Source organism: Pagrus pagrus (genome assembly GCF_965226575.1).
Source record: "Pagrus pagrus genome assembly, chromosome: 6".
Taxonomy (NCBI): Eukaryota; Metazoa; Chordata; class Actinopteri; order Spariformes; family Sparidae; genus Pagrus; species Pagrus pagrus.
In genome coordinates this window covers 17,395,290-17,413,357 of record NC_140190.1, presented here as the reverse complement: position 1 = coordinate 17,413,357, position 18,068 = coordinate 17,395,290, and the positions used below count along the sequence as shown (strand labels likewise).

The 18,068-nt window shown below is 39.5% G+C and overlaps 1 protein-coding gene across 2 annotated transcripts; it reads left to right on the top strand.

Annotated features, from left to right (window-relative positions):
* Positions 1 to 1,477: 1,477 nt before the first annotated feature.
* On the top strand, positions 1,478 to 14,819 carry mfn1b (mitofusin 1b). Of its 2 annotated transcripts, none has more exons than XM_084355657.1 (18): positions 1,478 to 1,526; positions 2,107 to 2,264; positions 2,393 to 2,528; positions 3,067 to 3,229; positions 4,665 to 4,789; positions 4,966 to 5,074; positions 5,998 to 6,105; positions 6,277 to 6,430; positions 6,701 to 6,768; positions 8,922 to 9,043; positions 9,358 to 9,484; positions 9,835 to 9,939; positions 10,132 to 10,234; positions 11,216 to 11,442; positions 11,540 to 11,719; positions 11,946 to 12,142; positions 13,159 to 13,293; positions 13,639 to 14,819. In XM_084355657.1, exons 2-18 carry the CDS (start codon positions 2,117 to 2,119, stop codon positions 13,706 to 13,708), a joined length of 2,277 nt encoding a protein of 758 aa, XP_084211783.1. In that variant the 5' UTR covers positions 1,478 to 1,526; positions 2,107 to 2,116; the 3' UTR covers positions 13,709 to 14,819. The 2 variants fall into 2 exon arrangements, with proteins under 2 accessions (XP_084211783.1, XP_084211782.1); XM_084355656.1 differs by having other exon boundaries at positions 1,493 to 1,633.
* The last annotated feature ends 3,249 nt before the right edge of the window (positions 14,820 to 18,068 follow it).

Below are 18,068 nucleotides of genomic sequence, written 5' to 3'. Positions count from 1 at the left end.
TATTCTGCATAATTATTATATGTTATATTAAGTGATATGAAAAGTTCCCAAATGTCATACTTGAGTAAAAGTATCATGTTATAATATTACGTAAAAAGTGAAAGCCAAGCATAAGAGTGGTACTTTGGTAAAAGCCTTAAAGCATATGATATTAAATGCACTTAAAGTCATTTTCTGGCAATAAATGTACTTAAGTATAAGTACAAATAAAAGTAAATCATCCAAATATTTTCATGTATATACTGCATAACGTGGGTTGACTTATAATCGGCCTGGTCGATTATCAGATCCAGTATTCTGCATTTTTCAGTGTTGCATCAGTGTAGTTTTGTTTTTAAATCTCATTGACTATAAAACAAATGAATCTAAAAATGCCCTATGTTGGCTCTGAAGGAGAAGTTGGTAGCAGAAAATAGAAATACTCAAAAGTACCTCAAAATTGTACTGTACTATTTTGTATTGTACTTGTGCAGTGCTGAGTAAATGTACTTAGTTACATAATATGAGAGTATTATTATCTGTTATACCATGCAGTAAATCTGTCCTGCATGTAATTAAATATGCCCTTGGTGTTATGAACTGGACTTGAGCGCCAGCTGCATTAAAGGAGATCTCAGGGGTTGGATGCATTCTTTGCACAGTGATTGGCTGCTGCCAGCCACGCTTACGTCACTTGTCTCCGCCCCCATTCCCTAAAGGGAAGTTGGAAGCAGCAGCGTCAAGCTGACGTCAGGGAATCTGAACAGAGCAGGAAGTAAGATGCTTTTAGTTGAAAAATCAAATAAAGCGGAAAAATGAAAAAAAAAAAAAAAAAAAAAAAATGATAGTACAGTGTGTCAGAGGGACAGGGATGAAATTGATTTTGTGTAGCAGGCTTTGTAAGTATAAAAACACTGTTTAATAATATGTGTATGTTCTGTAAAAGAATTATTTGATTTTACTACTGACATTCAATAAACTGTCTATTTATATAAAAATCAGCAATAAGCTGTAACTTCAGCCTGACTCTTTGTTGGTCTATATATTATGTTCTATTGTACTGCTTTGTTGGTAGAAAAAGCCTTTTTTGATGTTTGTTGTTGTTTATGATGTTTTCTTTCATTCCAAAGTGTTCGCATAATCATTTATAGACTAATTATAAAAGCCTGTTGTAACTTTAGTAAACATCGAAATTGTAAAACACATTCAAAAACAATCAATAGAAACAAAGAGATATCCCAATATCCTTCACAGATTTTGAGTAGTGGTACCTTACAAATTATAGATACAGGGACAAATCAAAACTACAAGCAAGGGTGAATCAGTTGAGTTTTACAGATAACCTCCACGGCTATTTAAAACATATGCAAGTCAGCAGAAACTACGATAAAATCCTTTCCAGCCACATTCAAATCCTCGCCTTCGTGGCACAATGTCAAACGCAGCAACTCAGGTCAATCGGACCTTTACTTTGAAATGTATCCCGGAAGCCTTTTGGCTGCTATCGCTAACTTGACAGCGGTGCCATTACAGGATACAAACAGAAGGTTAGCCAGACTGACAGCAAGTAATCTATCAGTGAGGGAAGGGATCTGAGTGTAGCGATCAATATTGTTTATGTTATGAGAAGAGGACACTGTCTGTCGAAAGACTGGTGAGGAAGAACCCCGCTAGTTAGCTGTGCTAATGCTAATTTGCCGCCGCTAGTAACGTTAGCTAACATAGCTCAGTGAATCGGTTAGCTTGTTTGGCAGCCGCATGTGTCCGCTCGTTTAACGTAAGATTTTCAAACGTTAATAATAAGTAGTCGGGAACAGGTATACACATGTATACACCGTGACCTGTATAGACAAAGTATGTCACTCTCATGCGTCATGTTGTTTAAGTTGACTTAATGAAGTTGCACGATGTCACTGCTAACTTGTGTCTTCACTTCCAGTTCCATAACTGAGTGTTAGCTAACGTGTTTCAGCTGCTTGCATGCAGGTTATTAGTTAACCTAACCTGCCTGAAAAGAGGAACAGTGTATGATTTAAAATGCGTCATCTAGCTTGATCCAAACAGAATGATGTACGACCAACCGTCTTATTTATGTGTTTGCCCTTTTTGACCCCTCTGTGTGTTTAGATTGAACACCATGGCTGCTGCCCCTCCACTCACGCGGACGGATTCAGCTCGGGGGGAGTTTTCCCCTCTCAAGCACTTTGTTGTTGCCAAGAAGACCATAAGCGATGTGTTTGAACAACTCCTCAACTATGTGAAAGAGACTTCAGACTTTGTAGAAGGTGAGCTGTTTTGGTTGGCTCTGTTCACCTCTAGGAAGGCAATGCTCCTTTTCACGTGAGCATCTTGTTTATTTACCATCTGTCAGTCATCTCTCTCTGGCTCATGGTGTCTGTGTTGTTTGGGACAGAAACCTGTGGGAATAAAGCGTTGGAGAACATCGCCAGCCAGGATCAGAAGCTGGAGATTCAGTCCTACGCTGATAAGCTTGCTGTCATTAAGGAGGTGCTGGCACGCAGACACATGAAAGTGGCCTTTTTTGGCAGGTAAATACATTTATAAAAACACCAGACTTCTACATCATCCTCTAAAGAACATCAACACTTTACAGACATAATTGTAGTGATGTGTGGGTTACATGAGTCCTTCCCCTCATTTTTCATGTGGCAGCTTTGCTTTCGCTTTTGTTTTCTGTCATCAATTTGACCCTTGTCATTGAAGTGACGTCGTTCAGTCAGCCCAGTCATCCTGTGTAATTGATTTCAAACTAGTTGAATCAGGTTGTCCTCTGTGCTGACGCTAATTATAGGTTTAAAATCAAAAACGCAGTAGAAGGACGTGTCAGAGAAAACTGCCCGATTCAGCAGCAAGCTAGAGTTTCACATAAGTCTCTTGAACCTTTCACACTGATAGCGTTTCCTGTCGCAGGCAACTAGGAAGTGACTCAGTTTGACCCACGTGCAAGCGCATATTTGTGAATGCATCATCTTAGGACTTGACATGTGTCCGTTTTGAGAGTAAGTTGAATTATGAGCAAATGATTTGGTTCCACATTCAGCCAGTGTCTGTTTTGTCCGGTTCTAGGACCAGTAATGGTAAAAGCACAGTGGTTAACGCCATGCTGAGGGACCGTGTGCTGCCCAGCGGGATTGGCCACACAACTAACTGCTTCCTGAGTGTGGAGGGCACTGATGAGGACAAGGCCTACCTCAAGACGGAGGGCTCTGATGAGGAGAAGAGCATCAAGGTGAATTTTATTTTAATAACCACTTTAAAAGGAAGGTTTGGTTCACACTGTTTGTTTTTGTATAAGCATTGGTCCGTCTTTCGTTCATATATTTACACATTTTGATGTCTGGGATCTGCTCTGGGCAGCTTGTTCTCAACTGTTGACGAATACTTTGTACTTCTGCTAGAGCAAAGGATGATAAGGTTGAACAAACACACACACACCAGAATCTGCCAATGTTCACTAATCAGACTATCTGTTGCCTTTAATCAGATGTCACTCAATACACTGATAATGACTGTTTTGAAATCTATGGTCATCTAAGTGAAGTTGCATTTTCTCACATGTCTCTGTTTGCTGGTGTTGGACTGAGTGCAGTCAAAATGATGAGATCTTTTGTTGTTGTTGTTGTGGAAGTGTTGTTTTACTCATATGGGTCACGCTGTTGAGTGTACAAGCTGATAAGGTTAACTCCTCACCCTAATAACAGAGCCAAGCTTGTATCTTTATACTGACTTTTCTACAGGTTGTATTTATAGTTCTGTCAGAAGTAGTTTATTTATCTAAATCAATAATAAATACATCTATTTCTAGTTTGTAATAGTGTTATTAAGTCAACGGTAAAATAAAGAGATGCATGTCAGCTTTGTGTCTCCATTCGGCTGTTAGTTTGTGTTAATTTTCCAAACCTAAATCACGTAAATGCCACCGGCCATGTTAACAGACACAGGTATGCAGGATATTAGCAGTGGTGTCAGGTGTCTGAACTGAAAGCCTGATGTGAGAGACTTCACTCTCTCTTAACTTTCAGCGACTGAACTGAATGAAGCTATTCCTGTGCTTTTCCATTCTCCTGTCTGGCAATTAACAGGACATTTTGAATTTGGAAATTCAAGTGTTTTATGTAATCTCCTTGTAAAGCACTTTGGTCAATGTTTGTTGTTTTTAAATGTGTTCTTGACTCGACTGTCTGGAGTGGCAGATGTGCATGTGGGTTTACTTGTTGAAAGAACTTTAATAGCTGTTAATGTTTGGACAACAAGGTTAATTTTAGCTGATAGTATACAAATCCTGGTAGTGTAATACATTTCTGATAGAAAATACCTAATAACATTTCACCGTTAAACATTATTACCTTATTGGTTGATACTGTTAGCTATACTTTCCAGTACTGAAGTCTTCCTTTCAGCGTAGTAAAAACACTTCTCACTAAAAAAGTAATAAAGTATTCTCTCCCGGGCTCAATCACATACAAACCTGAGGAGTAAAGAAAAGTCATGATTATTACAATTAAAGGGAAAATCTTATCAAAATATATCGGTAGGTAATATTTACTTTATTGTAAATTCATAAAGTTAACAGGACGATAACTCTTATAGCTGCAAGGTGGTTTTACATTGAAGACAAGTTATTATGTGGACAACATAACGTCAGTCTGTTTATGTCTCTGCAGACTGTAAACCAGCTGGCTCATGCTCTCCACATGGATGAGAGTCTGGACGCCGGCTGTCTCGTCCGTGTGTTTTGGCCAAAGACCAAGTGCGCTCTGCTTCGAGACGACCTTGTGCTTGTAGACAGGTAACAGGATCCTCTAAACACATGTAAACAATCTGGACAAGTTTGTAAATATCAATGTTGCAGTTTTTCTAGTGGGGTTAACACAGATACAGCCAGTGATTTCTAAAGAATCACCCCATTGGACATTTTCTTAATATGTTTAATATGTTTTTCTTGACTCCTCTACTCCGCTGTAGCCCAGGAACAGACGTCACATCACAACTGGACAGTTGGATTGACAAGTTTTGTCTGGATGCCGACGTCTTTGTGCTGGTGGCCAACTCTGAATCCACACTGATGAACACGGTAATGGCTCTGATCCACATGAATCGCACGTCAGGCCAATGTCCTGTGGCATTTATTATATGTTGGTAGTTAGGTTTGACAATTATTGTATTTTACATCAGGGATTAATTTGTGATGCTGAAATGTCCCCTGCAGGGTGAGCCAGGAATCATAACTTGTAGAAAAGCTTTGCATCACTCATTGATATTGTCTAAACTAGTAATAACACACCACAATAACAAACAACGTAAGTTTTCTGTTGTGTCAGCTACTTAAGTGTACTCAGAGGGTCAGTGTTGATGTTTTCTCTGCAGAGCTGATTACAGAGTGGAGGATGTGGCTGCCTATGTTTGTATCCAGCCACAGAGGCCCCACTTTTGTTTCTCTCAGCTCAGGCATTCATGCAATGTGAAGCTGGACACAGTCAATCACAGAGCTCCTTAACCCGGCAGCAGCTCTTAAAGGGAAAGCAAACACAAATTCCCCTCTCTGGGCTATTCAATGGAAATGAACCCAGGCTTTATGTAAATATTGTAAGATTATCAAGTAGGAAAAATGTGTCCTGCCAAATCTGGTTGCGCAAACCCTGAACATTTGTATCCATGTTACAACACAGACTCTGCTGTCTTGCTGAAAATGAAGTGGACAAAAACAAAATTAAAGTCTGTGTTCATGGATAGAGCCAGTCACGGGTTGTACAGTAAATACATTTAATATAGGCACTGAATATGAATCAACAAGAAGTTAAGAGTCCTTTCATTTGTATTGTGTCAAAACTGACATTACAAATAACATGGTGTTTTTTTGGCAGCTTCGAGAAAATAAGAAGTCTTTTCAGTTATTAGAGAGAAAAAGAGAAAATATGAAATGTATATTTTGTTTATTTTATAAGATTTGAGAGAACTTAAACATCACTTGATCTCTCTTCACCCGTCATCATCTAGGAAAAGCACTTCTTCCACAAAGTGAACGAACGTCTGTCAAAGCCCAACATCTTCATCCTCAACAACCGCTGGGACGCCTCAGCAAACGAACCAGAGTACATGGAGGATGTGAGTAAAGTGTCTAAATGTTATTGCTTCTGATCTCATAACCTTTTAAGATGGTATTTGATGAACTGATTATAGCCAATTATCCGTATTATATATATTTTTCACTATTATTTTGTTAATATAAAATAAAAAAAAACAGCGCATCATATAATGCGACACGTCTTCCTCCAGGTGAGAAAGCAGCACACAGACCGCTGTGTGAACTTCCTGGTAGAGGAGCTGAAGGTTGTGGACCGCGATCAGGCACCCAACCGCATTTTCTTTGTGTCCGCCAAAGAGGTGCTAAACTCCCGCATGCAGCGTGCACAGGGCATGCCTGAAACAGGTGAGGCTCCACATTACCGCTGATAATGCTGTATTTATGGAGGATGGAGAAACAGTGTTCACTTTAATCATTCACAACCAGCGTATATGCTGTTTATCAAACCATATTGCAATCAACTTGAATCTTGAATGTTTACATTACATGTGGATACTGGGGATCAACACATTTTTAGGGTCATTGTCAGAACTTAAGTGTGTCTTAAGTCTGTGCTGATGCAAGTCGTTAAAGAACTTTTCATTTTACTCACAATGTGATTATTTCATCCAACAGGTGGCGCTCTGGCTGAGGGCTTCCAGGAGAGACTGAAGGAGTTCCAGAGCTTTGAGAGGAGGTTTGAGGTCGGTTTGTGTGTGCCTGTGTCAGAGTGCTCTCCATATCTTCAAATGTTTTTATTCCCACTTCTCAAGGCAAAATCTATCTTGTGTCTGAAACCAGAGGGACACATTTTCAAAAGAATCAAGCCGTTTTCATATATTTTGGCACACATGTGATTAGACTGATATATTTGCTGCCAAAAGACATCTCAACAGTCATATTGTAACTCTGAGGTGAAATCAGTGTCAAGGCAAAAACTACAGGAGGCTGATAAAGCTGATAAACACTGCTGCGGTTGGAAGAGCTCAGAAAATCTTGTTGACGTTGCCTGGCTGCCACTGGTTACAACTGGAGAGAGAATCACTGTTGTGGGCAGGGTTCCTCCACAACGTGGAAAAGAATTTGCGATTGAAAATGTGAAGGAACCCTGTATGAGAAGTGAGGAAATCGTTTTCAGTTATCGTTTTCAGAAATACAGACGGCGGCTGCTTTATCTAGGCTGTGAACCAGAGCTAACTTTATGGTTCCAGCTTTTGAGAAATACTACTCTGAGAAATTAAATTGCCTGCGTGTGTGTGCATGTTTGTGAAAGAGTCAGTTTGAGGTTATTGCATGGTAAAAGAAACTGAATGAAACGAGAAGCAACCAAAGTCCTTCTCCTAACAGTAACGGTTAACATGAGCAGCCACCTTGTCAAGCCTGACTTAGTGAACAGGTTTCGCCACCAACCATGCACGTGAAGCTGGCGGCCCCTCAGGGCCTTCTAGACCAATCACTGTGCCTTTCCCATCAACCTGCGTCTTCATTGCTGAAGTCTAGATTCACTTAGGCGAGGGCATCCATTTGTTTTCATTCTGCGTTGGTTTTGTTTTGTCCTAACAATTTTGATTGTTTTTTATGTGTTTGTGTATTTTGTTGCATCCTGTTAACTAGCAGGAAGTGAATTGTGTTCATCCTGGGAGGAAATTATTATTTTAATCCTCAAGATTTCAGTCCTGGTTGATTTTGCAACACCCGTGATTACCGTGGTAACAGAAAGTGTGGCTTAATACTACACGTCCCATAATTCTTTGAGCAGCGAGCAGTTGTTGAGCAGCTACTTTATCAGACTTACAACAGAAGAGCAACAGGTGTATTTGTTTACAGTGCAAGTAAAACAAACTCTTATTTTTAAAAGGAGACAGTCATAATTTGCCTTTTCCATCATTAGCAACCTGATTTCAGGCTGCATACAGCTCAACTTTTCCTCATTACAGCAGCACACAGTGAAGTAGGTTAACTTGCTGATAAGTTGAAGGTGTGAAGTCGGTCACAGCTTGTTCCTTAACTGCCTTTGAAACATCCAAACTTTTTTGCTGACAAAAAACGCTTAAAGTGACCACTGTCATATTTTGTAGATGCATTTTTGATTTAATATTGTGGATAGTGATATCATGTTTCCTGCTGCTGCTGCTGCTGCTGCTTTAATGTGAAGCAGCAGCAGTAGGGAACGTTCAGTTTGCATTAGCAGTAACTTAAAACACCTCTGATACGCTGTCATGAGAGGGATCTGCACTCAGGGTCACGTTAACGATGAGATAAAATGATGCTGAATTACTTGAATGCATTCTGTGAAGACAGTTAAAATCTATCGTGGGAATGGCGGACTCCACCACTAACATTGAAAAGTATTGTATTGAGAGAAGATTAATGAATGTAAATATATTGAATGGACTAATAATAGTAGAGTAGTAGTGAGTTTGTCTCTGAGATCATGACGCCACTGTTTAAATTCAAAGAACAGCATCTATCAGATAAAAACGTTAAGTCATCGAACACGCGATAAAATAATTTATCCCAAAATGACACACAATTCCTTCCTTTACATGTTACAGCATTGTTTTGTTTCTTTCACTGCATTCTTGATTGTACAAACTTGATATGTTTTTTATAATTTTGCTGAGGCTTCATCAACACATTACTGTGACTTTCAAATATGAAGGCTGTGGGACACAAGATACACACTCTGCTGCTGTCATTCTCACACCTGTGTTTCCATTTCTTTCCTTCTCCTAAGTTAAAGTAGCAGGTGTGTATCTTGTCCTCTGTTCGTCCCTGGTAGCGTGCGAATTCACGCACCCTATCCAGCAGCAGCCCCTGTAGCTGTCACAGTAACTTGTGTGTTATGGCCTCGCAGGAGTGTATCTCGCAGTCAGCAGTGAAAACAAAGTTTGAGCAGCACACTATCAGGGCCAAGCAGATCACAGAAAAAGTCAAGAGCATCATGGACGCCATCAACATCGAGGCGGCGGAGAAGAGGTGAGTATCTTGCTCCGTACTTTTTGTTCCCCAGACTACTCTGTTAATGGAAGTGTATTTATAGAGATTAAAGTTTGATATTGTCAGAGTGATGTCATCTCCTTTTGTCAACACCATGAAGGGCTTATCGAGGTAATATATGAAACCTCTGAGAAAGTAATATCAATGGCACTTTGTGTAATAATGGAAAGATACATGAAGTAGTAAATGCTGTAAATATTAGTGGATTTCTCAGAAGTTCTCCTTTCCATAGTGTTGCGCTTTGTGCGTCTATACTTTGCATTAGTAACTTTATTTCCTGTTGGCTGCTTCAGAGTGGCGGCCCTGGAGGACAGAGAGTATCAGATGGACCGGCTGGAGTTTGTCAAGAATCAGCTCAACTTGCTGATTGATGATATCAAGAAAAAGATCAAGTCCATCAGTGAGGATGTAGCGACAAAGGTAATGTAGTCGACGACCGGTGGAAGGACTATTTCATGTCCTGTTTAAGATCTCCTTTGGATAGGATGCAACCAGCTCATTTTAGGCATTTTGCTTTTTTTTAACTATTAATCAATTTTCTTAGTTTTTTTATTAATGGACAAATCAGTTAATCAGCTTTTCGTCTGAGCTCGATTCTGAAAGAGCTTCACCTAAATGTCTATCATATAACTACCTCTGATACTACAGCTGGGTGCAGTGGTCTTCCATCAGAAAAAAACAAAAGACGCTATCTAATGACACAGAAATCCTGCCTACTCCTGTTCTGCTGTACTATAGCTGACTGAAAACTCTGGTTGTGTTTTGTCCAGGTATCAAGCGCCATGGAAGAGGAGATCTGCCGCCTCCACGTCATCGTCGACGAGTTCCACACTGACTTCCACCCCTCGCCACATGTCCTCAAGATCTACAAAGCTGTAAGTCGAGGCGCAGATTATTTCCTCATCATCAAAACCTTCCAGGGCAGCAATCTGAGGTGCTTTGGTGATTACTAAACAGTCTTACCAGCTTAATGCTCTTAAACTAGAAGCCAGAGTGACACATCTGGTCCCTCTTTTTTTATCACTGCATCCTGTATGACCTCTGACTCCTGTTGTTGTTGTTGGCAGGAGCTGCTGACTCACGTGGAGGAGGGGATGGGCAAGAACCTGGCCTACCGCTGCTCTGATGCTGTCTTCGCTTCTGTCCAGTCTTCTCAGAAATACATGATAGGTACCTAAACTGCAGACATAATGTGTACAACATAAGTAGATCACCTTAGCACTGAAATGAATCGTTGCTTCAAGAGTTGGCAAGAACAAATCTGTTCAGTGAATGCTTTGATCTGGCTCGAAAATGGTGCATTTAAAATAATGAATTTGAAGGCTGTCGCACCTTGTGCAAGAAAACACTCAGTAAGGGTATAAAGGCACTTGAGTCACATCACCAAAGGTGACCCACAAGTGGGTCGTACTGGGGCCGGATAAATAAACGCTTGGAACTCCGGTAACTGACCTCCAGGATCAATTTTTTGCTAGAATTGACATGAAAAAGGGTCTTAAAAGCTAAATATGACTGGTTGGTTGTCAAAAATTATAACTTCCTTTACATGCTCTAAAGGCCAAGAAAGAAATCCTGTTTTCATAGAAAATTACCTCAGCTCACATTTTCAGTCCTCAAAATTGTTTTGCTCATTTAGAGAGCGTTGCTAAACTTAGTCAAGTCCTATTGTGTACACTGGCAACAGTCTGCACCACCCGGCGTCCTGCTATATTTAGCCTCCTCACTGAATGCCATCATCCCGTGCCCCATTATGCTGCAAAATACGTCACTGTGTCTTGCAAGCTGAGCTCAGTGACTGATGTTGGAAAGGTGTTAATGTGCCCTTAAGTGCTGTTATGAAATGTTGGTGTTTCATAAAGCAGGAATATTCAAATTAAATTACCTTTTTTTTCTTCACAAACCACAATGATAATGTGTTGATTTTGTTTCTGTATTCTTGTGTTATTTTCTGCCCTCTAGTGCCCAAAAAAGATGAACAGCTGTTAAATACACATAAGTAATAGGTGCTTATTTTGACAAATAGTCCCTTAAAGTGTTCAACAATATTGTTTACAAGACAAACTTGGCTACAGATGATCCCATGACCTCTGTTGACTGATGTCCATCCCTCTTGTAATTCTCTCACTCCGTGTTTTTTTTCTCGCTCTCCAGAGAGTATGCTCCCTCTGCTTCCCTCCACGCTCCAGAGCCAAGTCCACATGCTGGTGCCCAGCAGGAAGTTTGACCTGAGTTACGACCTGAACTGCGCCACACTTTGCAACGACTTCCAGGAGAACATCGAGTTTCAGTTTACTTTGGGCTGGACATCGTTAGTCCATCGCTTCCTGGGATCTGTCAACGCACAGAGAGCGCTCAAACTGGTGGACCAGAACTTCCAGGTACAATATCGTCCTTAATGTCTATGATAATAATTTTCATATAAACAAACAATATAGTCAAGTAGGTCAGTTTTTAAATACTCTGCTGTTCACTCAGACCTCTCGACCAGCGTTGCCCGTCGCCCGTACACCATCCTCTGGACCCCCCTCCACGATAGCCCCGCCCAACAACGAGACAGCTCTCATGACCCAGGAGGACCTGATGGTAGCCATGGCAACCAACGTGGCATCCCTCACCTCCCGCACTTCAATGAGCGTTGTCATCGTTGGAGGAGTGGTATGTTGTTTTCCGAAATTGAGTGTCTCTTCAAAATATTGTTTTTTTCAGGGATGATTTTCCTTAACAATATGAGTTTTCCCTCATTTCCGTGTCACTTTCTGCTTTTCCAAACCCAAAAGAAACAGTTCATGTCACTGCAGACTGTCCCTGTTACTGAAAGTATTTCTCTCTCAGGCTGGTCAGGGTGCTTACTCAGCTTCTGTTTATGTATTTATTTTTTAAGGTGTACCGAGCAGTCGGCTGGAGGTTGATCGCCCTGTCAGCCTCACTGTACGGCCTGCTGTACCTGTACGAGAGACTCACCTGGACCACAAAGGCGAAGGAGCGGAGTCTGAAGCGGCAGTTTGTGGACTACGCCACAGAGAAGCTGCAGCTTATCATCAGCTTTACGAGTGCAAACTGTAGCCACCAGGTCCAACAGTGAGTTTGCTACTGAAACAGTAGAATTTCTCTCATTCGATAGTAGAACAAACTAGACAGTAGAGCTACAACGATTGATTGAGTAGTCAATCGATAGAAAAATAATTGCAGAATATTATATTTTACATGGCTTTCTGGTAGTTTGTTCAGTCTGTGTTGAAGTGAACAGGACTTATAGTCATTTTCATCAATACAGCAAGTCCAGGAAAGTGATTTAATTATTGCTCTATATGTCATTTGATGCTACATAGTATTAAACTATTGAAAAGTTTGTTTTCTGCCAAATTTTTCTTTGATGTGTTAAAGGTGAAATTCACCCTGAAATACTCCACTTTAAGCCAGTTGTGATATATTTTGTTATATATAAGGGCCGCAACTAATAATTATTTCATTATCAGTTAATGTCATAATTATTTTAAAATATTTGTATTGAGTAATGTCAGAAAATAGTGAAAAGTCCATCCCAGTTTCTCAGAGTCCGAGTTGATGTCTTGTTTTGACGGTCCAAAAACCAAATTTATACTCATTACATAAACATAACAATTTAATATGATGTATTACAGAGAAAAGCAGGAAAATCTCCATATTTGAGAAGCTGAAAAAACAGCATTTTCTGCCATTATTGAATGAAAAATTACTGTAACAATGTAACAATTTTAAAAATAGTTAATTTTCTGCCATTCGACTGCAGTTCTACTTTGTATTCCTTGTTCAGTTTGTTGTTGTTAACCATGAAATACACATAAAAAGTATAAAATGTGACATTACTAGATTCATCATTAAAATATTACTAATGGATTGAATATCAGAAATTGATAACTTCCAGTGTGTTACAGGGTAGCACATTCAGTCTGACATCAAAATGTTCATCACCATTTCCTCAGTTTCTGTCAGAGGTATTTAACCTACTGACAAAGACTCCTCGTAATGTTTCTCATTCACACACACCCTGCCTTCCCCTCTGTAACGGGGCTAAATAAATAAGCACCGAGACGCTGTGCCCTCTGTGTTGCCAGGGAGATGGCGACGACCTTTGCTCGGCTCTGTCAGCAGGTGGACCAGACGCAGAAAGAGCTGGAGGCTGAAATCTGCCAACTGACAGCCAAGATAGATCAGCTGGAGACTGTCCAGAGCCAATCCAAGACCCTGCGGTCAGTTCAGCGTCTTCTCTCTTTGGGGGCAGCGTGAAGGGTAGAGATGTGGAGTAGATGAATGTTTGGGAATTTAGGGAAAATGCTGCTACAGGAACAGCAGAAATGTCAATCCTAGCTGTTATTTTTTTATTTCTTGTTCGTGAATTATTTGTAGCTTTACATGTTTGCCAAAAAATGACTCATCTGTTCTGGTCATTATATCCATTTGACTGCCCTTTCTACAGATTTTAAATGTTACAGAAAATCTCTGAAAATGTGATATAACAAATAAATTACATTCCAAGAAGTGTTTTAGATGAAGTTGGTCCAAATCTGACTCAAATCTGTTTGTTACCTCCGCAGACATAAAGCGACAGCGCTGGAGAAACAGTTGGAGGCTTTCACAAACCAGTACCTGCAGCTTCAGCAGTGAGCCCACAGTTTGGTTCTCGTGGAGCCAGTCATTCCTCAGCCAGGAGCCGCCTCCGAGCGCCCGATCCCCTTCACCCAAACTACTGCTCAGTTTCTCTGTGGACAGTCGAGCTGCAAAGATACTTGGATTTGGTCTATAAGCCGAAAAGAAATCTATGGATATTTTGATAATCAATTAAATGTTTGTCATTTATCAGGCAAGAATACCAAACTTCTGCAGCCTCTCGAATAGGAAGATTTGGTCCATTTGTGTCATTTGTAAAAAAAAAAACCAAAAAACAACAACTTTTTTTTCCTTTTGTCACACCAAATAGTCTATTTGACAGTATTTGGTAAGGCTTAATTTTTTGACATTCTGCATTAATCGGTTTCTTAAGGAAAGAGATAATCAGTAATTAATTATGACAAAAAAAAACAATCTGTAGTTTCGCTCCTAGTGGACAGAGGAGCGTGAAGGCCCAGACAGTATTTCCCCCTCTTCTTCTCCTCCTCAGCCCTCAGGTGCTTCAGGTGCCTGAGACACTGCAGTAAAACTGTAAAACAAAACTGCCTGTACAACAAACAAATGGACTCACGATGTGCAGAGATGCTCCGTAGGGTGGCGATCTAATCTCGGTCGGGTGCTATGTTCTGACACTAACTTGACACTAACTGTGAATATGCCTTTTTTGACTAACTTTTGTGGAGCAAATGAAGTTTTATGTGTATGTATCTGTCCAGGCACTTGATCTGCTGTATGTTAGCACCAAAACATGGATATATTTAAGAATAAAAGAGATCTGTTTTTCTGAATTATAAGGACCTAATTAGCGTTAATTCACTGGGAGGAATTACTGAGTAGAAAGGGAAAGCATGTCTTTAAATCAATGTAGGTTCATGTTCTATTTTCTACAAATCCTGTAACTGTATAGAGTAAAGGCTTTGGAAATCCTCATATATTTTATAATATCCTGTTTTATTTATACCCGTTAGACGTGTAATGCCAATTACACCAGTCTATACTTGTAAAAAAAAAAAAAAAAAAAAAAATGCTTTTTTTTTCTTGAATGTGAAATACCTCCAGATTTGCCCAATTGTATTAAATCTGCCACAATTTAAAACTGACTCTTTGTGTTACTTGAAAGTCACCGAGTGTCAACATGAGTTCAGATTGTTGTTTACAGATAACCTCCACAGGGCCACTTTTTAGTGTTTACTGATAAATGAAAATTCAGTCATTATCTACTCATCCTCAGGTTGCTGTTGCAGCACTCCCCTAAACAACTGAAGAAGATGGGAGACTTGTAAAATGAAAAAAGTGTTACCATGTCAGCTGAGATACCAAATTGATTAGAAAAGATGTTATTTATTTTTTACCCGATCTCTTCACTGTTGAGCTAAAAGCGTCTGAAGTGGGTGCTTTGAGGGTGTAAATAACATCTTTGGCTTCAGTTTGTCTCCATCCACTTCAGTTGTTGAGGAGAACGCTGCAACACTGTTTTGCTGTGAAGCTCCAGAAATGTTTTGTGGACTTCTGCATGGGGGTGAGAAGATAATGAATTTGGGTGAACTTATCCTTTGACTTTTGAACCAGAAAACTGGAAAACAATATCAAGTGTACAGATCATTTCATTAATTAAACAAAAAAAATAGTGTGCGTCAGTCTCACATCGTAAATGTTTCTTGAATAGATGAATGGCACCTCATCTGCTTGCTGAACAACTCTCTAGCTCATAATTTAAATGGCTGCAGATTGTCTACAAGGACATTTCTTGTATCTTTCAGGCTGGCCTACCCATGGGAAAGTAGCTCACTAGTACAGCCATGATGTACATGCAAAGTAAATGCTGCTGCAATCCTAACATTTAACATCTACTTGTTTTCCATTTCTATTAGCTTTTCTCTTTTATTTCCATTTCCACATGATTTGTTCTACCAGTTAAATGCATAAAATGGAACATTAGTAGATGAAATACTCATGAATTCAGTTCAGCTTTTGATTTAAAGACAAACACCAGATGTTCGTGTTTTATTTATTTTTTAAATTTTGTCCCTTTACGAACATGTATGACAAAGAAACTTTGCTGTCAAAGTGTGTGTCAATTAACTGTAAAAATAGTTTCTGTCCAGAGCTGACTACTCTGCCAAGAAGCAACAAATAGGTACATCTGTTTGCCAGGTTTACAGTTAAAGTTTAAAGAGCTAACTAAACCGTTTCAGTGCTTTCCATTAATGAAAAGTGGCTCCATTTTCTCCTCAAATGCTTGTTTTTGAATGACTCATTTAACAGTGAAATGCAAGACCGAAAAAAACAAAACTTAGACTTCTGTCCAGTCTGATGTTTTCCAAAGGAAGTGAGCCAGGATGTGTATTCTTGGTTAGAAGCTTTTTATTGGTTACAATAACTCATGGCAACATATCAGTATCACCAAGCCACTGTACAAATACAAAAAAAAGGTCTGGTGTGAAAAAGACTATAAAAATTATTCAATAACAAGTGATTATAATTTCACACAATAGCACTGTAAGAGAATTATCATGGCACCAAGTCCCTGGTCTTTACTGGCTTAAAACATAAAACAATAAATAAAATCAAAACAAAAACAAATTGTCAGAACAGTAGGTTGTAGAGTCACAGGGCAGTGCATTTATTCTGTGATGGTGCTGTGGTGGTGATCATGTGACCAATTCAAGTGGTGGGGTGTCATTGAATTTTTTTTTTTTTTTTTAAATCCTCCTGTTAAAACTTAAAACTCGTCATATTCACATATACTAAATTGGACAGTCGTGCAAATACAGTCCTCAAATACTGCCTGAACTTGTGCATCAGACATTTTCACATCTGCTCTTTGAAGTTAAGACGTTGGCACAGTATGTGAGAATGGCAACTTTCACTGCCAAAAAAACAAACCGCCCCAACTATTCAAAGATTCAGTTTCTGCGAGTTTGGTACCTCAGACAACACTGTAAATGCATCACGTCGACATTTCTGTAACGTGAAATCAGCTGATTCAACAGCTCCATATCAGTTGTGTAGTTAAGAGAATACACTGGAGGAGACTTCAGGTAAATACAACAATAATGTGAAAGTAAATGTAGTCAAGCACCTTTTTGATTAATGAGTCTACTGCACTACATAGATGAGTGAACTGCACAGGCACGTAGAAGTGTTACTAGTCCAGGTTCCAGCTGCTAATACTGCTGAATTACACACAGAGTGAGGAAATGGATACCTGTCGCCTTCAGTAATACACACAACCCTCTATTCACCTGTTAAGGGCTATGGTGTTTTTGTTTTTTTTTCAGATTTCACACAGCTCGTTGCTGAATGAAAGAACAGGGAGGGTTTAAGGGAAGAGTTTGGCATTTTGGGAAACGTACTTATTCGCTTTCTGCAGGAGGGTTAGAGAAGATACCACTCATGTTTGTCCGATACGTAGACCTGTCACAATGATTACATTATCGACTTAACATACATATCTTTTTGACTTATTTATGCATATACATGACCTCAATACTTGTTGTTGACCTTGATATGGTTTACATGAGTGTCACCAACATGATGCCAAAATAGCCGGCAGGGTTTTTCTGACAGTTCTTCACATTTTATATATTGTTTTGCTGTGTGGTTTTATTTAATTTATGCTTCTTTTAGGCTCGTCATTTTTTCCACATTCCAATTCCAGTGTCTAAATATCATATCATCACATCAGTGGCAAAAATGGTTCCTAAAAGACAAAAATATATTTTTTTTTTGTATTTTTTTGCGTGACAGGCCTATATGCAAATACCACAGAGGGCTACCGCTAGCTGCCAGCTCGCTTAGCTAAGTACAGAGACAGGATGTGGCAAGCCATGAAGTGTAAATATAATGAAAGAGTATGTCGCTCAAGGAAGTTACTGCTACCAGCCAAGAAATAGTCCGACGAATTGTTGATTTTATACATTAATTTTTGCTAAACAAATAAGATATGTGTTAATGAGCAGATTTTTAAAGCCTTTCGACAGAACCTGGCTAGCTGTCTCCTTGTTTTCAGTTGTTGTGCTAAGCTAAGCCAAACTAACAGGCTGCTAGTTTTAAAATAAATGGTTAACAAAAAGTAGCTGTTGTGACAGGCCTGTTATCAAGTTCAGCCACCTGCCAGCTAGCTAAGCTTAGCACAATGTCAGGAAACGGCAAGCCTGGCTCTGTCAAACAGTAAAAGTGATGGCCCATCATCATCTGTAGAGCTTCCAATTAACATGTAATATCTTATTTAATGTGCAAATACTGAAGTGTACTCCGCTAACCGCCAGGAAACGAACCTTTCCCAAAATATCAAACTTTTTCTAAAAATACATTTTGTCATCTTTATCTGGGGACATGAATGTCTGAAACAGAA

Coding starts and splice junctions, on each gene's coding strand:
- mfn1b (XM_084355657.1), top strand. CDS start 2,117: ATGGCTGCTGCCCCTCCACTCACGCGGACGGATTCAGCTCGGGGGGAG. Junction 4,790..4,965: donor GACCTTGTGCTTGTAGACAG/GTAACAGGATCC, acceptor ACTCCGCTGTAG/CCCAGGAACAGACGTCACAT. Junction 13,294..13,638: donor AGCCAATCCAAGACCCTGCG/GTCAGTTCAGCG, acceptor TTACCTCCGCAG/ACATAAAGCGACAGCGCTGG.